Source organism: Eucyclogobius newberryi, unplaced genomic scaffold (genome assembly GCF_026437365.1).
Source record: "Eucyclogobius newberryi isolate DKJ021-1_F unplaced genomic scaffold, fEucNew1.0.hap1 SCAF_17, whole genome shotgun sequence".
NCBI lineage: Eukaryota > Metazoa > Chordata > Actinopteri > Gobiiformes > Gobiidae > Eucyclogobius > Eucyclogobius newberryi.
The window spans coordinates 24,377,893-24,401,414 of NW_027315801.1; the positions used below are offsets into that span (position 1 = coordinate 24,377,893).

Consider the following 23,522-nt stretch of genomic DNA (forward strand, 5'->3'; position numbering starts at 1 on the left):
TAACCTCCACATTTAAATATCAATTTAGCAATCAACATTCACATGCAACTGAACAAATCACATGAGAAATACACTGATTTAGGCAAAGCTATTGAGAGTAACTGTAGTAAATTTCATATTTGGGCCATTGCATCAAATCTGTGCCATTTATGTCCAAAGCTGACTACATTTATGTATCAAAAATGACTGTATAATAAATGTTTTTGTTGATCTAAATAATCTGCACCTGGATTCACCTTCATTTATTAATCTGTTTAAAAAATAAGACATCTTTAAATATATTTTATTTTAAATCAAATCTGAACTGCATTGTATGTTGCATGTCAGAAATTTGCCATTGCAACTTTAGCTTCAAATGTTCTAGTTAATGAATTAAAACCTGCATTTCTTTGACATAATTCAGCAGGATAGTGGCAAAAAAAAACGTTGTCCTATATTTTGACTCAGTCCTGTTGCCATAGTTTTCCCTGTGTAAAAGCCTGCAGTGCCCCTCAGAGGACCTCACAAGACCCACAGGCAATGCTCTTGCAGACAGGTCAAAGTAGGGCTCTCTTTTGCTGTCAGGATTGGAAACTGGCTTATTCTGTTTTAAACTTTATTGCTGTTGTTTTTAAAGTAATGGCAGTTATAGGACAGAGACTCAGTCCTGTTACCCTCCTCCTGTCCCTCTTTTTTAATGTTAACTTAAAAAAAAAAAAAGACTAAATCATGTGTCTTTTCAAATAACTACCAAGACTATTAGATGATGTTTCCAGCTACACTTATGTAATGTGATTTTTTACCAAATGTTTACAAAATAGTTAATTGAAGGAAATATAAAGAAAAATACTGGGAAAAACATAAAATGTTTTGGTAACAGGACTGACACAAATATCGACCTGATCAACTTTAAAGCCTTATACAACATTTAAATAAGTAAACAGAGAGTGACACGCAGTATTTTAGTATAGTCAACAATACAAAGTATTATGTACAGGTTTTAAAAGATAACAATGTATATTTTACTTTTAAAAAGTCACAACATGCAAAGGTTCTTTTTGCAGTCATTTGTCGGTGGTCTTGTTGAGGATGTCTCCATCCCCGTTGCTAAGGGCAGGTTTGCTCTTGTGCTCGCTGGAGGCTTTGCGGTGCACTAGTGACAGAGGGGGGCAGGGGTCATGCGGATCATCAGGAGGGTGCTCCAGGCTGAGGGTGGCCCGGCTGGTCTCAGTTATGGAGGAGTTGGTGTGGTAGTTAAAGTGGGAGTTGTTGGTGATGCGTGTGACTCCCCAGCCTGTTTTACCCCACGCACTCTTCCACTGGGCCCACTTCCTCCGCACAGCTGTCTGGGCCTGCAATTTTGAATATCAGACAATAACCATCATTTTGGATCATTTCTGAATACCTTCAACTTAGTGATATGGTTTTGTACCTCTCCATTGCAGAAGCAAAAGATAACAGCAACCAGAAGTCCCTGAAAAAATGAATTAGGAAACAAATTAAAAGTATTACTTTCTGCATCAGCTAAATCAGCACATTTTTTCTATGGCCGCCAGAGTTAAGGGATAAGATGTACTTTATTTTGTTGGAAAAAAAAAATTAAAAAATGGCTTTAAAAAAGTTTTTTGTCCTTAAATCCTTACACAGCAAGTTGCAAACTGATCAAACAAAGTTCAACATTCCAATTCTACAGAACTAAAATAAAACAAAGTTTGAAAGCTTGCTGTGTGCTGAATATCTGAAACTTTATAAACCACAATTGTTTGGTATTAAATATGTTACCACACGGCTGTTTAGGCTCCACTGTGCATTTAAACACCAGTACACAATGCAGGGGATGTGAGACAACGCTTAAGGGGGAGACAAAAAAGATTGGGGAACTTTTAATACCTACTTCTTTGACACTATGTTAAAGGAGTGAAGTTTCTTGAAGATGAAAATAAAGTGCGTGACAGCCATCAACACGTGACAGCCATGTCAACAGAGAGATCAATCAAACTAACAGTATTGTGCTGAAACAGAGAGCACTTGTAGCCAACTGTTTTCATTGGCGTTTGAGAGATGATGAACTCTGACAGCTCCCAGAGGTGCAGAGACGGACAAACACAACGTGACGCTTTACATGTCACGCACGTCCTTTAAGACAACACTGCTGGTCAGTTTATAACACAGAGAGCTTTTCAACGTATTACTTGAAAAGGAGCGTGAAGTCCACATCCCATATAAATGCATAGAAACAAATCAACAATGGAAATGTCCTGTAGCAGATTTATTCTTTCTCTGAGTTCAAGGAAAGATTAAATGGCAGCACATTTTCATTTTGTGCCCAGGATATTGCAGCTGCCGTTACCTGGAAATGGCTGAAGATATTGATAAAAAAGTCATAGATGGCACGGCTGATGCGTCCTTCGGGTCTCCATGGAAACAGGATGAACTGCACTCCCAGCAGCGGGATCAGGATGAGGGTCGCTCTGACTGCTTTCATGTACGCAGTGGACTCCGCACAGTGCGTCTCCTTTAGTTTTGTGATCAGGACCCGCACAATGTTCAGGAGGAAGAATAAGTTCACCTGGAGGGAGTAAGTGCAAAGTTTTAAAGTCTATAGGCAAGGATAAACTACACATGCCAGTAAAACGTGGTGAACCCAATTATATTTCAGATTTTACTCAACATTTTCCCTATTTGTCCCCGGTTTGGCAATTTTTGTTTTTAGGTTTATATTGTTACTTCCTGGTTGGACGTGGGCAGCAAATATGACATAGATATTATAACAGATCCATGGTTAAGTGTAGATTATCTCTGCGTTTTCAATGGCATGTCGCACTTTGATGACATCACAGAGGGATTCTCTGTTAGAACTCAGCTCAACTGTCCTTTTAAACCTTTATTACGGTATTCCAAATGTCTTCACAAACTGCAATTTAAGGGAAGTAAAACGATCATAAATATTTACCATCAAACTATAATAATGAGAAGCTGACCTATAATGTTAGTGGCATTCATTAAATTCACAAATACATTAATAATGGCTATGATTGATTTTCTATTATGTAAACTACTCCAACAACTGTAGACTGTTTCTAATTTCAGATATGTGAGATTCCTTGGGATCCAACATTAACATGACAATGTCACAGCAAAAAAATGAAAATCTATATTTTGAGGAAAAATTATTAGGTGAGTAATCAAAATGTTTTTCAGTAATTATACAGTATTTGTGACCAATTTGGTGTTTTATCCATGCGCCAAATTGCAGAAATAGCTCATAGCTTTGTTTGTTTTGGTTGTGTAATTGATTAAATTGCTCATTGAAAGTGAGACACTCACAAGCAGTGCAGCCTGAATGGGTCCATGAATGATGTAGAGCAGTTGTGTGTGAGAGCTGATCCAACATCTGAAAAGGAGCGTGAGGTCCACATACTTCCAATTGCATTATCTTTATTAAATAAATAATAATATGCAAGTCACTAATATTAAAAGCATGGCATCTTACTTGTCGTTATAGAGCAGTCCCCGTGCCACGGCGTAGATTATGGCTGGAATGACTGGAAAACCTGAGGATAGACAGCGCTTTGAGTGCCTTGAAGATGGAGAAGTGCAATGAAATGTGACCATTTACCATAAAAAGGTTTCACAGGACTTCAAACTGAGTCCAGATGACTACAACTGAAGCTTTTTCTACTATTTCACAGTATATGTAGATATATAGGCTTTGAATTTAGTTAAAACCTATCGGAGCATACAATGTTCAAGGTAGAGAAAAGAACTGCGACATGTTCAACATGCACTTTACAAAGCGTCAGGGCTCAAGTACTGTGAAAGAGCAAGAGCTTTACAAAGACACAAAAGAACCAATTACAGATGGAACATTTGTAGATACACTAAAATGACTATGTCAGAAACACACATTATATATTTATAACAATAAATCTTTTTTTAGTTTGGATGCACTAATATGATAGATTAGAAAATAAATTACTTTTGCTGATGAAAATTATTTAATAACCGCAGAAAGCCTGTGTAGAGGATAATAGGGTGGCTCTTCAGATTAAGTGGTGCTCTACATGGTACAATGTACCAGAACTGCATTACCAGTGCAGGGAATGGAAAGCATAAAAGCATTTTGAAGTTCTATGTTTGCAAAGAAAAATCTCACTGCCGGGTGTATTGAAAAGTTTTGAGGTGGTAAATCTTACTGATTAACCTAAATTTCATAGGTCATTTAATTTATGTATTAATGTGCATAAACGTAAAATGTGCAGGCCAAATGTTGTTGATGATAAAAATAACGTAAACGTATAACATTTGTTATTGTAATTCTGGAAAATGACAGTAATGCTTGAGTTTAAACTCACCCCATCCCAGGACGTAGTACCAGAAGAGCTGCTGTTCTCCCACAAACACAGCCACGATGATGAGGGTGTGCAGGTAGATGCCCTCACACAGCATCCAGAAGTAGTTAGAGGTGGACGTATACTGGGTCAGCACAGCCAGGACCTTACAGCTCACCTAAAGGATTTGTAATACACGTTAGACTGCTGGTGATGGTATACAATACATTTACTTCATGTTTAATAACATAACAGAATGTATGTAACATATAGAACAAGTTTTTTTTTTTTTAATTCAGCGCTAGTTTTTGTGTAAAACAGAGCAAGGCACATGCACAGAAATCTAGGTCTTTCCACAAGGGGACAATATAAAAAGTTCTAACGTCAGTAATAATTGACATTTCCATCGTTAAAAGCGTGCCAATTAATATCAAAAATTCAAAAAGGTCTGTGTGTATTTACTGTGTCTAACAAATGCACAATAACAAGAATAATTTGTGAGTTTTGTCTCACTGGGTTGCTGGCAGTTATAGCCTGGTTATTGGCCACAGTCAGCGACAGCCACATGATGGTCACTATAGAGTTGAGGATAAAGGACATAAACATGTTCTTGTGGAGGGAGATCCTCTGGCAGCTCAGACTTCTGCAACAAAACAACACGACGAAGGACGATTAGCTGGTCAATTAGACACAAATGTTGCTTGTTTATAGCGTTACTCACTTGAAGTAGGAGAAGATGATGAGGCAAATGATGAGGGAGACTATGGAGAGACCGTGACCCACCATAGCCAAGTAGTAAAGGCTGATGGCAAACTGTAAGATAAAAAATGTGATTAAACTTTGTCAAGATAAACACAGGGAATTCACTGACCTTATTATTTTAGTTATATATATATATATGTGTGTGTAAATATATTTATAACCCTGCAACAATACTTTAGAGCATGCCAGATAAGCCAAAATGCTGAAAAGTATGTCTAAAACTTGATATTGATACGAATATAATATCAAAATACAGTTTACGTTACATAAGCAACTCCAAGATCACTTAACAGCGTCATTAAAAGTAATTTAAAACTGTTCTAGTCCCTCAACGCAACGCAATTTCTTATCAAATATTGATATTGGCATTGGCTTGTATTCATCTGCTATACCGTACATAATCAACTGTGTGGTCAAAACTATGAGACGGCGGGGTTGTCTGAGCTGACTTGTCCTAAGTGCTGCGGTGAGAAGAGATGAGTCAGCTGATGGTGCTGGCCTCAGTTCAGGTAGTCGCTGATGTCCGAGTGTGTGTAAGTATCAGATGTCGACAGCTGTCATAAAACATCCTGCTGTTATTTCCTGTGGAGGTTCACATTTCGATTCCCAGAAATGAGGGAACACTACAGCCTCGCCACAACAAGCCTCGATTATAGTTTGAAATAGAAAAGTATGTATGCAAATAGGGCTGTTTCTAGCGTAATGGGGGCCTTTGCAAGATTTTTGTTTTGGGAGATTTGACAAAATTGAGAGATTATTGCCCCACTACTCTTGAATTGTATAAAACAAACACATAATGACATCTTCTTTTTAGGCCTAACTGTCAGTAAAAAATATGTACTGTATATGAATCAGTGTTTTTGTAATTCAACTTTTGGGCCCCCCTAGTGGCTGCTTGTCTTTGCCAGGAACAACACAATATCAGTTTTCCTCCTATGCTGATACATCCGACTATGCAATATGTTGGTGATAGCCTGTCCCTTCGAGTGTGCAGCAAATGAAAATAAGGAAAAAGAAGATTACATTTTTCATCTGAACTTTTTATCCCTTGAGCAAGGTAACAATGTCTCTGAAGGTCAGTGGATTGTGCAAAAAAACCTTTACCTTTTGACAGGAGAATTTTACAAGGGTCAAACATACAAATACAGCGTTTGCGTTGTGGCAGCTGGGGCCGAGTGGGTTGTGAGATTGCCCTCTTGACTTTGGTTAGGAATCGATGAAAAGAAGATTTGGCATTTCTTTCCATACAATTTTCCTCACAAATAAATAAATGAGAGAGTCCTTATTTTCTTTTTTGAACCTCAGGTAGGACAGTAAACTTCATAGCTTGGCAATCCACACTTTTCCAGTTTTGATGGCCGTGACTGACTTTCATTGTCAAAAACACGTCCGTATCAAAACAAACACACCGGCTTATGAGTTAAAAAAATAAGCTTGCCAACAGTATACAAGCATATTTTGAGCTTGTTGTTATACTGTATGTGTTTTATGTGTAATGTTTAGACATAAAACATTGATCATTGACCATTAAACTATGGAGATTACCAAAGTACATTACAAGTCCCATTCACAGATGAACTAAAATGTGAATATGGCTGTACCTTGAGCTTGTCTTTGGTGTAGATCTGACACTGGGTGTAGTTAGTCCAGACCCGGTTGCTTTCTGGATGATGGAACCACTCTCCGTCAGGGTTACACACCTTGGTAACCTTCTCTGCACAAGACAATAGAGCGCCATAAGGTTAAATGTACGCTGTTGTTAAATGTACAGTGTGTTTGAATAACTCACCTCCAGGGTCAAAGTCGTGGAAGTATTCGGGACACATCTGCATGACTGTCCCAGGAGCAGTGTCCGCCCAGCAAAGCCATCCGTCCCATGTGCGGTTACAGTGCGGACCTACAGGGGGCAGCAGATAACTCACGTCATGATTCTGAGTGCAAATTTCAGTCAATTCAAGTCAACAAACTAGATGTTTGTCATCAAGTCATTGCAACAAATTTTGTGAAGAGGCAAGGCAAGTTTATTTGTAGAGCACATTTCATACACAAGGCAATTCAAAGTGCTTCACACAGCAGGAAAAATGCATTCAAATCACAAAGAAATTACAGAAACAGAAATACAATAAAATTAACTAAATTAAAAATTATCAATCCAACTGATTTTCTAAACTAATAAAATCACAAACAAAAGAGAAGAGTGCAAAGATAAAAATTAACTACAATAAAATTAACTAAATTAAAAATTATCAATCCAACTGATTTTCTAAACTAATAAAATCACAAACAAAAGAGAAGAGTGCAAAGAAAAAATCCTTTCAGTCATATGCGCAGCTAAACAAAACTGTTTTTAGCTTAGATTTGAACATTGTCAGAGTAGAAGCCTGTCTCACATCTTCAGGAAGACTGTTCCAGATTTTAGCTGCATAAAACTGAAACGCAGATTCCCCATGTTTTGTCCTGACTCTGGCACCAGCAGGAGGCCGGTCCCTGAGGTCCTCAGAGTCCGAGATGGTTCATATGGCACTAACATATCCAAGATGTACTTTGGTGCTAGGCCATGGAGAGACTTGTACACAAGCAGAGCTGCTTTAAAGTCTATTCTCTGAGCCACAGGAGCCAGTGCAGAGACCTGAGAACAGGACTAATGTGATCATACTTCCTGGTTCTGGTCAGGACCCGAGCAGCAGCGTTCTGGATGTACTGCAGCTGTTTTACAGCTCGTTTGGAGAGGCCAGTGAGCAAGCCATTACAGTAGTCTAATCTACTGGAGACAAACACGTGGATAAGTCTCTCTAAATCTGGTTTTGACACTATATTTTTGATTTTGGCAATGTTTTTTAGATGGTAAAAAGCTGCTGATGTTATTGATTTGACGTGGCAATTAAAGTTCAAGTCTGAGTCCATTATTACCCCCAGATTTCTAATTTGGTTTGTAGGTTTTAGAGCGAGACTCTGGAGGTGACCGCTAACACTTTCTCTTTGTTTCTGTGGGCCAAAAACGATTATTTCAGTCTTGTCTGAGTTCAGCTGGAGAAAGTTGTTTTGCATCCACACACTGATCTGTTGGATGCAGTGACAGAGTGAATCTACTGGTCCATAGTCACCTGCCAATAGTGAAACATAGATCTGAGTGTCATCTGCATAATTGTGATAGGACACATTTTCACTGCGTATCAACTGACCCAACGGCAAGGCAGCATGTAGAGGTTGAACAGAAGGGGACCCAGGACTGACCCTTGGGGCACTCCACAGGTCAGGGTCATGTGGTCTGAGACACAGCTACCAATTTCAACAAAGTACTTCCTGTCTTCCAGATAGGACCTTAACCAGTTTAGGGCAGTGCCAGTGATGCCTACCCAGTCCTCTAGTCTCTGTAAGAGGATCCCATGATCGACAGTGTCAAAAGCAGCACTCAGATCTAACAGAATTAAGACTGAGGCTTTGCCCGTGTCAGTGTTCAGGCGGATGTCATTTGTCACCTTGACAAGAGCAGTCTCAGTGCTGTGATGAGGTCTAAAACCTGACTGAAAAACATCAAATGAGTTGTTTATTAAGAGGAAATCTGTGAGCTGTTGGTAAACAACCTTTTCAAGGACTTTGCCCCAAAATGGCAGATTAGAGATGGGCCGGTAATGACTCAGTACTGCAGCATCAAGACTGCTCTTCTTTAGGAGAGGCTTTATGACCGCAGTTTTCAAAGACATTGGGAATGTTCCAGATTGAAGCGACATGTTAACTATGTGAGTGAATGGTGCTAACAAACTGTTCAGCACAGACTTTAGAAATTTGGTGGGTAACACATCAAGGCAGCATGTAGATGAACTCAGACTGGTGATGATCTCATGGACAGTTTTGTCAGTTACTGGTGCAAAGTGAGTTAGCTCTAAGTGTCTTGGTGGTTTTAGGGTAATTTTTTGCATTGTGGGATTTATAGCATTTTTAATGCCCTGAACTTTGTCATTAAAGAATAATGCAAACTCATTACACTTGGATGTGGAAATGAGTTCTAACGGCAGCTGAGCTGGAGGGTTTGTTAATCTGTTTACTGTGGCAAACAGGACACGCGAGTTGTTACTGCAGCTTCCAATTATTTCAGAAAAATATCTTTCCCTAGTTCTACATAAGATTAGGTTGTACATGTTCAGCTTTTCTTTGTAAATCTCTTTTTGAACCTGGAGCTTTGACTTGCGCCATTTCCGTTCGGCCCTGCGGCACTCCCTTTTCTGTGCCCTGACCGAATCATCATTTCTCCACGGCGCCTTCTGCTTATTTTTAACCATTTTAGCCTTTATAGGGGCGATGGTGTCCAGAACATTCAAAACACTAGATGTAACAGAGTTCAACAAATCATTTACATTAGAACATGAGACATTTTCAAAGTTTATCATTTCCATAAACAGTGCACTTGTGCCATCACTTATGTGTCTCCTCTGAACAACTGCAGGACCAACCGGAGGTTTGGGAGAAACAGACAGGTCAAAGAAGACACAGAAATGATCAGACAGAGCAACATCGATCACATTAACATTTGAAATATTTACCCCCTTTGTAATTATGAGATCTAGAGTGTGTCCTTTGCTGTGGGTGGGGCCTCTCACATGCTGAGTAAGGCTGAAGGTTTCAAGGACAGCATCAAGCTCTTTAGCGTTTCTGTCACAAATATTATCAACATGCACATTGAAATCACCTGTAATGACCAAACCATCAAAGTCTGTGCATACGACTGAAAGCATCTCAGTAAAATCATCAATAAAACTTTGGCAGTGCTGGGGAGGCTTGTATAAAACAATGAAGAGAATGGATGGAGACCGTTTTAGCTCCATTTTAAAGGATACATACTCAAATGATGAAAACACCCCAAAAGACAACCTGCGGGTAATTATTTCATCTCTAAAGACAGCACAGACTCCACCCCCTTTTTTGTTTTCTCGTGTTTCAGATTCAAACTTAAAGTTGGGTGGAGCAGATTCTATCAGAACTACATTTCCTGTGTTTTTGTCAAGCCATGTTTCAGTTAAAAACATAAAATCAAGATTATAAGAAGAAATAAAATTATTAATTAAGAGAGATTTGTTACATAAGGATCTGACATTTAGCACAGCAAGTTTCAGACTAGTTTCAGTGAGACTGGGCTTTATCTTTTCACAGGGAATATGAATCACATTTCACAGATTGGGCCTGACTCGCATTTTGTTTTTCCATCTCTGTGATGATGTGACTACAGAAATAGCACTAGGGGGGGCTCTTTTTACATAGGGCCCCGGGTTTGTTTGATTTTTAATGTGACAATAAGTCCCGGCAACGCTGAGACCCAGTGCATCCTAGCTATGGGAGATACCAGGTGAAAGGCGAGGTTGGATGGGTGGTGGGGCTTTTGTAGCCAAGGAGAGTTTGGGACCAGGTGAGAGGCGAGGGGGGATGGGTGGTGGGGCTTTTGTTGGTGTAGTCGGTACTGACATAGCCCTTGCTATATTGGGCGTGAGTGGAGCCATCTTAATGCCTGATTTGATCAGACTTTCAAAATGGCTGGGAAGGCCCATGGGTGAGAGTGGAGATGAGAAGGAGAATGATGAATCTTTAGTGGGAGTAGATGTTGCAGGGGGAACCCAGGGCTGGTGTGAAGGCAGGGGCGATGACAGGGATGTTGTTGGGCTTGTCACAGATGGGTCCAAGGCCTTTGAATATTGTTCCTTTGCTGGAGGCGGTGGAGGTGAATGTGGAGCAGCTGGAGCTGAATCCTTTGCTGGTGGTGGTGGAGCAGCTGCTGATGAATCCTTTGGTGGAGGCTGAGGTTGTGGTGCTTTTGATGTTGAAACATTGGCTCGGTCTCTGGCTGATGGAGCAGGAATTCTTCTCTCATTCCTCTCTTCTCTAACTATCTGCTCAGGACCCTGTCCAGGCCCAGTCCAATGCCTCAGAGCGTGGAGCAGGTTCTCTGTCAGCACCCTCACTCCACCTCTGCATAGGTGGGGGCCATTTCTCTTAAACAGGTCCTCTCGTTTCCAGAATAGATAGAAGTTCTCAATATAGTGTAGTCCTCTCGGGGAACACTCTTTGGACAGCCATGTGTTCAGCTGAAGAAGCCGGCTAAACTTGTTTATCCTCCTGTCGATGTTTGGAAGAGGTCCACTTATGAATGTTTTGATTTCCATTTTATCAAGCACGTCGAATAACTTCAAGAAGTCTTTTTTCAAAACTTCAGTCTGTTCCCGCCGCATGTCCACTGCACCCACGTGCACAATCAGCTGTTTAGCTCCTCCATGCTTAGCCATAATATTTGGAAGGAGTGACGTTATCGCAGAAACAGTGGCGCTTGGAAAAGAATGTGTGTTTATCTTTTCATGCGTCACGTGACTTATCGCGCCGTCCCCTACTAACGTGACCTTGGCTCCTGGCACAGATCCTCCTCGCTGTATTTTGGCCACGTCATCTTTCCTTTTTTCATTTGATTCCATCTCTGAAAGTGGTAAAAATCTGTTGGTGAGCTGTATTTTAGGTGACTTCGCGTTATCTTTGTATCGTTTAGGCTTTGCTCCAAGTTTGTTCCAAGAAACAGCCTGGTCTTTCTGGTTTTTAGACAGTTTTGGAAACGACACAGAGTCACTGCGGTTTAGGTTGAAAGTAGCAGTTTTTCTTGTAAAAAGTGTGCTCTTCTTACCGTCGGTTGACACAGGAATGGTATCGTGAAGAACTTTTTCAGATTCCAAAACAAATATCCGTGTTTTCAGCTCATTAATTTCTTGTTGATATTTCCGACAGCGTTCACAGTCTTTCTCCCTTCTTCTCCCGGACATGTCGCTGGCGTCAGATATGTCGTTAAAACTGGAAAAATGTTCTTAAAATCCTTGGTTTACTTGAAAAAGTCTAAAGCAAAAATGTTTGGAAGACAAAAACTGATTAAAAAGCTAAATAAATAAGGAAAGCAGCGATAGCAAGCGGAGCGAGCAAAAAAGCGTGTGCACTCTTCGGAAGCAGGATATATAAGAGATGATTCCTTAGTAGATATTAGTTCATAGCAAATTGCAGCTACAATTTTGAGAATAAGCTGGATTGAATGTATTTATTTCCTATTAACAAAGGTTTCAATGAAGACATTTAGACAATGTTTTTAGGTTGAATTCGAATGAGAAGGGAAGTCTTGACCAATAATAGGCCCTATAGCATGATGTATTTAAACATAAACTTTGAGTGAGCCAGCAGCATGTACAAATTTGACCAACAATAGCCGGAAAGCTGTCTTTACCAGGCTGCACAGTGGCATGTTGGGAAATGCAGCACAAAACAACTCTGCAGGGCCAGAGTTTGCAGAGCATGAAACAAAGAGAGAACTTCCTGTCTTTCAGACTCACTTCCTGTCCGTCTTACTGCTGCTCTCTGCTACATGTGCTTCATGTCCAGTGGAGTAGCAGCTTCTGTGAAGCTCTTCATAAGTTAGCTTTTTAGCATATTTTTTTAGTAGTTATTATTTATTATTTTGTAGTTTTTGCCTCAACTGTTTGCAGTTTATTGCTTTTATCCATGTATATAGGGTTAGAAGTATATAAATAAAACATCTCTCCCTCTCTCTTTTGCCTCGATAGGTGGCGCCCTATAAGCACTAAGCATTTATTTATATCTTTAGTCAATGTAGGGGATGTCACGTCATATCTTCCTGTAAATGTACATGTATACAGAAAGTTATTCTGAATATTGAATTGGAATCAGTCAAAAAGAAAGAGAAAAAAAGATTTACGGTAGTTAGAAAGGATCAACTAAATGTGTGTGACTAAAAAATATTGTTATAGGCAACATTTGATTACTTTTTCACCATTCAAAAGATAGCATATTTAGTTTTGTTGTAAGTTGTTAAATGCTAAGCCAGTGGTTGTAATTTAGATTGCACCAGCTTGTGAAACAGCCAGTTACGGTACATTAAAAACAGATTTCAGTGCTTTTGGTTAAAACAGTTTCTCCCAGACAAAGCCACAGCCAGTTATCTGTGAGGCTGATATCGTGGAGCCAGTGCTATCACCTTGTTCAGTGTACGGGGGGTCGTGGATTATCTTCAGGTAGCACTCAAACTGAGCAGCCAGGATCTGGTGCCGACTGTTCCCCAGGACGGTGGAGATGTCCGTGAAGTTTGTCTGCATCTGCTCCTCCTCCACCGGGGTCTCCACTGTGAACGAAGCATCCTCGCAATGACACACCTGACACAAGAAAGAAAAATGATGTATGTTTATGAATGTAGTATTGTATTAGTGCAAGGACCAGCTTAGGGGTTTTTCAGACCTCTAAATAGCCATGCAACAAACCCCTTTTGAATTAAGACTGAGACTAGCTGGAGTTCTGATGTATATGAGTTTAAAAACATCTTTGTACCACTTTAATTGTTTCATATGAATTAACTTTTGAATTAATGTTTAGTTTTCTTAGCCTACAGTCCGACATGAATCAGCCATTTGTGATACTTCAAGGTGCGCAGTGTAATTTTCTAGTGGTGAGTGTGCTACCTGCTTGTCCCCATGGAGATAGTACTGTTTTTCCCTGAATGTTCCACAGTAAAGCATTAGACGTCGCTCATTATCCATCATTATTGCTCAAGAATACCTTGACAAACCTACATTCTTACTGTAAGCGTGTTTGCCTCGTTACATATCTAACCTGTGACACATCTAACTAGAAAAGTTGAATGATAAATATAATTCCCAATCTTTCACACAATAGAATTACTCACCTCATGTCTGAGCAAGAAAACAGCAACTATTGAGAGTGGCAAGCTCCTCCACATCTTTCTGCAAGAGATTTAAGAGAAAAAAGAAGGTAGAATAAGTGCTGCATTTGCATAATATTGGACTTTTTGTGATTATTTTGATGGCACTATCGATAGTATTACAATGTTTGAATATACATTTTGACACAATAATTTCAGTTATATTAAAACAAATATGTGCCGTGATGTATGTTAGTCAAACAGTGTCAAGATAAAATAAAACAAGACAAAATTAAGACTTAGAAGAATTGTATACACTCCATGGTTTCTAATGAATAATACAAAATAATGAATGAAATCAACCTTTAAAAAAGCAAAATCATCCTTTAAAAACAGTAAAAACAGAGAACCTTTGTGTTATTGCAATACATTCATTCTGTCGCAAAATCGATTGACGTGTTTGAAGCCAATAACATTCCTCAACAAATAATATTCCTCAGTATTTCAATTGTATTTTCTGTCATTTTGGAATTCAAGCCTCTATTCTAATGCTTTGAGAACATGTGAAGAGTGTTGCGTGCTTTCGTGTTTATTTCCAGAGTGCAGGGACAGGAAGTTCATGCTCCTCACTGCAGCCTCAGCCAGGCCTCACTGGAGCTGTGTTTAGTACAGAGGGGAAAGGCCACACAGTTCCCTCTCATTTTTTCACTTCATCAAGCCAACAGGGAAATTGGTCATTTACAGAGCAGAATATAGGCTGTGCAACAGCCTTTTCATGATGATTTTTATGGATTGCAGAAATGGAACGAGCAAGGTTTTAGTTCTAATTATTCAAGCCACTGGGTTTGATTGTTTTGCCTGGAAACATAATCTATTTTGTGCGTGTTGCCAGTTTTTCTCGTAAACTGATATAATTGTAACTTATTGTAACCAAACCTTCTTTTGAGTACAGCGTAGGTGTTTGATTGTTTCAGATTTCAATCCAAGGACACACACAGTGACACAGTCTGATAGCTTGGCCACGATCTTTCTTGTCTGTGTTGCCAGCTGTGTACACAATGGACAACACACAATACAAAAGGAAAGTGTTTTAAACAGCGTAAGTCTCATTATTGAACAAAGTATAACCTTTCCACAACTATACTAGGGAAAAGAAGTGATTATCTGTTCTGTTTTGCTTCTTTTGTCCCTGTAATCTGTTATTGTTTAATTTTTCATTTTATTTCTAGTTGTGTCAAATGATTCTGGTACGTACTCTCATTTATGTAATTATAAAACATTCATTCTTCACGATGTTGTGACATTCAGGCGATCTAAAAGCTATAATCAGAATGTATTCAAAGGCGGACAATAAGTTCCATACAAGTTATCCATGAACTGTTTGGAATTCAAGAGAAATATACAAAGGTCAAGTCAATTCCTTGCACATGTGATCGATCATAAAAACATTCCATTGAAAGGTTTGATCATACTTTTTCAATGACGGCTTTATGTCACATGGAGAAGGAACCTTTTTAGTGAATAATATATAAGCATCTTTAAGTGTCAGTCTGTCAGTTTAAGAGAAATCCCAAAGACAAAGAGATGCCACTGATGGGAATTTAAAGTCATATGGGATTAGATTCTATTATGACCATTACTGAAACAATAAATCTTTAAACTCCCTTTACACTTAGCGAGTGTCAATGCCAGGAGACAGAATCCACAAAGTACCAAAGATGTCTCTTAACAACTGTAGCCTAGCATTCAAGGTAAGACATTTTCCCTTGGTTGTCCTTTTTAATCTACGAGTCATTTCCAATAAATTAAAATAATAATAAGGCTTTTTATTATAGCCTCCAGTCACCCACAATCCCTGACGGGAACAAGCGGTGGAAAATAAATGAATGAATAATGACATAATAATGCTTTAACAAAAAGTGTTACAATGCTTTTTGGTAACACCACTTGATATATAATGGGAAAACAAGATCATTTATCAGGGGGAAAACAAGTAGTTTACAATTCCTATTCACTGGGATGGGCATACATTTGAAACTGATTTTGGACTCTGATTATTTACTTAATTTGTGCCACGATAGGAGTGTATAAGCTTTCTTCACTTTTTCTCTCTTTTATATGTAATACCGGTAATCTCTCATGTCATTATCATTACTTTACACAATAGAACATACCTAAAGCCAAGGTGCACTGTGAAACCTGTTATGTGGAGTGTATACCGCTTGTCTCCATGGAGATAATATACAGTTATAGCACAGGTCAAATCTGTGGAAAGGCCACCTCCTTCACGGTAAGAATGCATGTTTTTCTACAACATTTTTGTGCAATAAATACACCCAGAATTAAATAAATACACGATAGAAACCTTCAATTCTGTGCAGTGAAATATCCCAGGCAAAGCCATAACGACTCTTTTAAAACTCTTTAATGTTTTCTAGCTTTAGTCCAAAAGGCTCATCATTTAAATCATAGGAAATCCAAACATTGCTGCTTGTTGGCCCTTGAACTCCAAACTGAGAGCAGATGTTTTGACGTATAAAATAACCCAGAGGTCCTTTTCTGACATACAAACTTTAACATTTTAGAGCCAACACTAAAACGCTACTACTACATTGGAAAATTTGATAGCAGTCTATTACCGAAAGCAATAGCAGTAAATGGAGAGCCTTTGTGCATGAAAGAGTGTTCACGAGAGATAAAATGTGCTAGGAAGAGGCAGGGAGGGTGAAAGCAAAGAAACAGCCGTGGATTATTGTGTGGATTGATGACTGCTGCTACAAAATTAAATCTCCCATCTATTATTCTTGCATCAGACAAAACAGGAAAGAGCCGGAACTGACCTTGCACTATAAGACAACCAACTAATGCTTCAGAATTACCATGAAGCGCTGCAGGCAGTTAAAGTGGTCTGGAAATAGGAAACATGACACAGAAAAACTAATGCACTTCATTCATAGGCAATTTAAACAGGAAAATGAGACAATGATGTGCAATAAATAGATGCAAATTGATTTATAGCTTGTTCAGTTCCTCAGGGTGAAAATGGAAATGTTTTAAGGTGTTAGCTGTCACCTGAGTCTTCATTGTCCAGGCCCTAATGGGTCATCTAAGTTTAGTACTTGTTGGCAAAGATACAAATGACCCAAGGTTGAATTGCAATTCACATTACTTTTGTTCAATTTTACTTGCTAGATTTTATATGGAAATTAAACAAATGGCTTGATATCTTTCAATACCAAAATAATTATTAAAACACTTCTTTTTATAGAATGTAATTTTCAATACAAAATAAGATCCATTTATGTATTAATATCATCGAATGTGTCGTTCAGATTAAGACCATTCATAAACCATTGTGTCTTTCTTTTTAATCAACACTTATGCAAATGACTATATTCTTTTTTCCTTTTTCTTTTTTTTTAAATAATCATAATCTGTTCCACAGGATTCTTGGCCTATTTTTTCTACACCACACTTTTTTCTTTCAAAATGTTTTGATTTTATACTAGTGTTTTACAGATTTTCTTTAAGTATGTATTTTTATTGATAAAGCGATGAATTTCAATAAATGAGTTCAATAAATAAACAGCAGAAATATTAATTGTTTCAGTTTCATGACTGGTTAAAAGTGAAATAATACTCTCTTAATTATAACAGTGCATTATGCAGTAACTCCAGCAAGTTGAAATACACAACAGCTTAATATCATTTCTCTCAAGTGCAGCATATTACTGTAGTGATTTTTACTTTAGCACACTTGGCAAAGTTTCACAGGCCTGTTTAAATCTGTGTGTGTGTTATTATTACTCCATTGCCAACTCCTAAAACAGCCACTCTATCTTTGGAACTACAAAGCCACAGATAGGATCAGCCTCTGCACATAGGTCTGCTGTTTTTCATCTGAACACCACGCTCCACTATTCATTCAGTGGCAATACAAAGTTGTGTTGTGACAAAATGAGCATTCTTCTGGATTCTTCTTCAACCAACTAAAAAGAATGTGCGGCTTTGACAATAATGAAAAATCAGTGCGCGTAACAATCTAATTTCACAAAAATCATATGCACCCGGGAGAAAAGCAAATGAATATTATTTGTGATTGTCATAACTACAAATATAAACTTTGGTTACAGACAGAGCAACAACATTCTTCTTATGCTTGTTGTGAACAATCTTATCATATATTTTCCCAAGCCAAATTTCTGCTTATTGGATGAGTGATTACTAGTATTATTTTCCCATAGCTGACTCCAGAAATAGCACTCGATCCTGGGAAAAAGCCATTTTCAACCACTTTTACATCCCTGGGGTTGTGTAAATAACAAAATTAATTGAGCGACATCCATTTTATAACCGCCCACAGTAACTTTCCCACCATGCCAGTGCCACATAATGGTCACTAAAGCACCTTGTGTCCATCAGAATGGGAGTCTGACAAGAGTGTGATATGGTCACCGTGACACATGCCCATGTACTTCTGTAGTTCTTCTGCGGGGAGTTCCTTCTTACTTATCAGGGTTTCTTGACATGGTCCATGCACACATTCACTCACTTTTATCAGTTTATCGAATGGATGGCTTTTGTCAATTTGAGACAACATACAATGCATATATTATATGGGGTTTTTCCATGAATAACTATATGTATTTTTGTTTAAATATATACATTTCTCTCAATATGAAACATCTATTGAGTTGTCTGTAATACTTTGTAATAACTATATATATATGACTACATTTACAGTCAGTATATGGTAGCATTGTGATGATGGTAATAATAATAACATATAGTATATATATAATAATAATAATAAATATAGCCGCAAGCGGCAATGATCGGCCCTCGCCACGCCGCCGCCACACCGCCGCCACGCCGCAAGAGGAGGGGGCGCTAACGCGCCCCAATTGTCCTTTTATTACGCCTACTGCTGAATCTGTGACGCTGTCACATCTTCTCCCCTTTGTTTTACCATCAAAAAGCTATTTTATTTTGAATTCTTGGCAAAATGTGCAGCTTTGCCGCACAGACACCGTGACTCTTTGAATGAAAATGTGGATAACTTTTGATGGTCCTGAAGATGAGTCTCACCAAATTTCAGGTTAATAGGGCTGACGCCCTGGGAGGAGTTTGTGAAAGTCTAAAGTGTAAACATGTTCTGGCGATTTCCCCATTGGAATAACATGAAAGGTTTCGGTCATCGTTACGGCAACGCCATAACAATTATGACATGGGTCTCATTGACTTTTTTGATGGGGATGCTAAAATTGAGTTGTGTGTCAAATTTCATATAATTTCGCAAAACTAAACATTTAACCTCCATATAAAATCTGTAGGGGGTGCTGTGGCGCCAAATGAATTTATTTCACTTCAAGTAGGTTTAGGGCAAAGAGTTTAACAACTGATTCTAATTTGACGCAATTCGGACTTTATCTGCGCAAACGGCAGAAATTTTAAATATGGGAGATTTCTGAAATTCTAGCTACAGTTTGCGGCTTCGCCGCACCGAGACCGTGAGAGGTATCAATGTAATTTGGATAACTTTTGATGTCCCACTCCTCAGTAGCATTTTCACCAAATTTCAGCTTTTTAGGGTCAACGCCCTGGGAGGAGTTCGTAAAAGTACGACGTTTGGAAAAACTCCGAAGTCATGTTTAGCCATTTTTGAAGCAATATGGCCGACATTTGGTTGGGCGGACGGCATTGCCGTAATAATATTTTTTACTTCTCTTGTCACCATCTACCTCTGCGCCAAATTTCATGATTCTACGATCAGATTTTTTTTGGGTCATTTCCCATCTCTCAATGCATTTTTGGTACATTTGGGGGCGCTGACGCGCCAATTTTTTTTTATTTTAGAAAAGGGAAATAGCCAGAATGTAGAGAGGCACGATTTTTAGAGGTGTGCAAATTTTTGTGACTTTTCGTCAATGTTCACTGGGTGAAAAATAGGGGGGTTGGTCCCGAGAAGAAGAAGAAGAAGAAGAAGAAGAAGAAGAAGAAGAAAGAATAATATTCCGATGCGAAAACAATGTTTCCCATTTTTCAAATGTCATAAACTATACATTTTCCTACCTCATGGTGTGGGTCCCTGGTCACTGACGGGTACTTTCGTTAATTTTGAGTGGGCTCCGCCCACTTTGTGTTTTTGGCCCTCTATACAGTAATAATGTTCAATTTTTGCATTACATGCTTATATGCACGGAACATGCAAGAGATGGGGAACGTATTCGTGAGCTACTTAGCGCAAATGAGTGCTTTATATGGGGATGACGACCGCTTCGCGGTCGTCATCTCAATGTAAAGTGCTCGTTTAGTGCGCACTTTTGCACGGGCTTCGCCCGTTTACAACGGTAATGTTCCATTTTCCTACTACTAATTAGTATGCACGGGGCGTGCATGAGTGAAGGAGTGCGTTAGTGAGTGTTTGGAAGTGGGCGAGCGCTTCGCGCTCGATTTCGTGCGCACTACGTGCGCACTTTCGCAGCCGTGCTTCGCACGGCCTTACGAGATTAATAGGCCTCTCGCCAGCTTGTGGCGCTCGGGCCTAATAATAATATGCATAAACACATGCACACATATGCACAAAAAAACATATGCACACATATGAACAAACAAACACACAGACACGTACGCACCCACGCACACACACACACACACGCACACACACACACACACACATGCACACACACACACACACACACGCACACGCACACACACACACGCATGCACGCACGCATGCACACAATCACCCCGCTCTGAAGTTTCACAACTGTTGTCCCTCTATTTGTCTAATGTCTGTGTTGTTGTCTGTCCTTCTCTGTTTTTGTTCTGGTTGTTCTCACTATTTTTACTGTTTTGCTACTTTTTTTTTTAATTTAAAAATAACAAAACAAAATGCCATAGTGTGCCAAAAAGTGCATAAAAACTATGGGACACAGGAAATATGAAAATGTATCAAACTAGTAGTTAGTAAATAGTGTTGTTAGTAAATAGTGGGTAAGTTGAGTCTATTGCATGAGCATTTTATTATTGATAACCATTTCTAAAACACTTATAAGACAAAGATGGCCTCCATTATTTTAGCTTGCAACGAAAAACTTGCTCCTCGACGTCCTGCCGAGAATACTTCACTGTGCAAACTAATAACTTTACCCTCTAACTACAACCCTCACGACACAGAGTATTATTGACATACAGTCTGAAGCCCAGGAGCGTCAGTAATCCACCCGGCGAGCCTGAAATAAGTGTCGAGCTTTTTTCAGGTATCAGGCTTGGAGGGCAGGAGGGCTGGTTGTGTTGGGACCAAAGTAGCAGCCAAAACACCTATTAATACACCGCGAGCTGTTTGGCAAGAGCACGTTCTGAGATGTAGAGGCGCAGAGGGCAGGCAGCTCATTCAGAGGTGAAGCGCATAGACGTGGCAGATTATTACAACTTGGCATGGTGTCTTCCTCAAGCCACGCAAAACGGATGCCAAAAACAAAACACAAAAAATGCCAAAGCAAACATAAACTAGTACAAATGTTAAATGTAATAGCTGTGAAAACCGTTCTACTGGTCCCAACAGTCTGGCGAGGAGACGAGAGCCAAGAAGCAAGTAGTATTTCACGGCAGTTCAGTCGTTTGATGCAAAGGTGGAAGAAGTAATCGATGTTGCTACTAAGTAAATGTATGCTACAGGTACTGGGGGGAAATATCTATTGAGTAAAAGTAAAAGTGTCGCGTAAAAAAAGTCACAACCTTCAGTGTCACTCTGAATGGGCTAAAAATAACCCCTCAAACAACATGAGTAGTACTTACGTTAAAATATGTAGAGACGTAGAATGTACAGATACCGTCTCTCAAATTCTGTAACATCAAACTAGGAAGTATCCACAGTAAAATGTACTCAAGTAAAGTACAGATTCCCTAAAATTGCACTCAAGTATACACTTTAACTTAGTTTGTACTGCATTACTTCCACCACTGATTTCCTGTCTCTAGAAGCCCTGCAAAGTTATTGTCCAGCGGGTGAAAATATCTATCACTGCCATTAAATTATAACGCAAAACCCATAAAGAGTAACATTATAGTCCTGCCATAAAAGTATTATTACAACAAAATTACAAAGTCTTGGGGTTTATTTTATTTGTATTTATTTCTTTATTACCAGACTTTGTTATTCCCCAGACTGAGTTGACATGAAGTGCAGCCATGTGTAATTGTAGGGAAATGATCAGGAAACATGCAAAATAACTTGCCTTGTTTTTGTCTGAATGTCTTTGAATGGCCCTAGAGCCAAAGTGCAGGCAGTGCATCACACTAACAGCCTACATATCACAGTGATAATAACAGGAAATGTTTTAAAATAGGCCTACAACGCAGCTCCAGAACAGCTTTAACTTCCACTGTAGCTCCTCTTTGCAAAAGACCTGGTTTAAGATCTGGAGAAGAGCCCTCAACACTGCACAACAAAGACACAACAACCTACGTGGTGAATCATTAGGAAGATATAGCTAAACCTTCAACAATTTAGTAATTCAAAGATGCTCGTCTAAATTTGCCCAGTCGATTAAATGTGCATCAAGCGCCATTTGTTTGATTCATATTGAAAAACCTAAACAATCTTGAATTGTCACTACACTCAATAGCTTATGGCCTACAATATTTCAAATGCACATGTTGTACGTGTTGAAATGCAGTTAATGATGACAAGTCCTTCCCTTTTACTGTGACACTTTGTCACAAGCTGACTTCTGCCTAATTAAATCTCCGCTAATGAGAGGAAAGGCTGCTACTTCCAGTATATAATGAATGTGGCTTTGATGACTCCTGAGAGGTTGTTTACTGTTTCTTTTGCTCATCAACCCCTCATTTGTCACAATATAATAGATAATAGCTTTATAAACTTGTTCCCTTGTTCTATTGATGTGCTACTCATGTGTTACTCAGAACAGCACATGTGTAGCCTAAAGAAGTGTCTGGCTAAAGCCTGTTCTGTTGCTCATGCTGTGACTTCCACATCTGGACTCATTGAACTAGGCTCTATGTTTAAGGTGGAGGGTCTGAAACCTTCTTTTCTCCATGAAGATAATGCTTTGCCTGGAATTTTCATTTTCCACAAAATATCACAAACCTTAGTAATCTCCTTGACTCACAATTGAGTATTTTTTTTCGAAATCTGTACTTGAATAAATGGAAGATACAGTAAGTTGAACATTCAAGCCAAATAATAACAAGCAGGTGGCGGACTGTCCACCAGAAAGCTTTCACAATGCTTCTTTAAAATAATAGAGATCTAAAGGTGATGGGCAAATGTCTTGATCCAAATATGCAATTAAAGATGGTCAAATGTAGCCTGTACTAAACATGCATTGATCGGATAAATGCATGCTTAAAAACGCTTTAAAAATAAAATAAAAATCCTTTAAATTCAAGTTAGGACTTTAATTCGCGCCCATCCGTGTACTTTTTTTTAAAATGTAACGTTTGAAACCAGAGATGCTAAACAACATAGAAGTTCAATTCATATTCAGCATTTCAGACAGACATTTTAGATGGCAATCACTTGTTTCTTACCTTTGTTGTATTCAGAAAGTGAGCAGTCAAAACGTATTTTTCTGCAAAAAGCGCCGCGCTTGCATGATCCGTGAAGTTCTCATGCTGCTGTCTCCACTGAGCTCCTGAGCTCTGCCCTGCGCTGAGACTGAGGACTCTGACTGTAGCAACACACTTTTCCTGATTCATCCTCCAAAGTAAAAGAAACAAAAGAGAAGGCCTCG

General features: G+C 39.0%; 1 protein-coding gene across 1 annotated transcript; it reads right to left on the bottom strand.

Moving 5' to 3' along the window:
• On the bottom strand, positions 1 to 23,427 carry calcrl2 (calcitonin receptor-like 2). The gene is made up of 13 exons (XM_072449550.1): positions 23,322 to 23,427; positions 13,786 to 13,844; positions 13,084 to 13,258; positions 6,862 to 6,969; positions 6,674 to 6,786; positions 5,032 to 5,123; positions 4,824 to 4,953; positions 4,335 to 4,488; positions 3,473 to 3,533; positions 3,307 to 3,373; positions 2,330 to 2,548; positions 1,412 to 1,453; positions 1 to 1,331 (listed from the first exon to the last, which is right to left on the bottom strand). Exons 2-13 carry the CDS (start codon positions 13,837 to 13,839, stop codon positions 1,044 to 1,046), a joined length of 1,503 nt encoding a protein of 500 aa, XP_072305651.1. The 5' UTR covers positions 13,840 to 13,844; positions 23,322 to 23,427; the 3' UTR covers positions 1 to 1,043.
• Between the last annotated feature and the right edge of the window lie 95 nt (positions 23,428 to 23,522).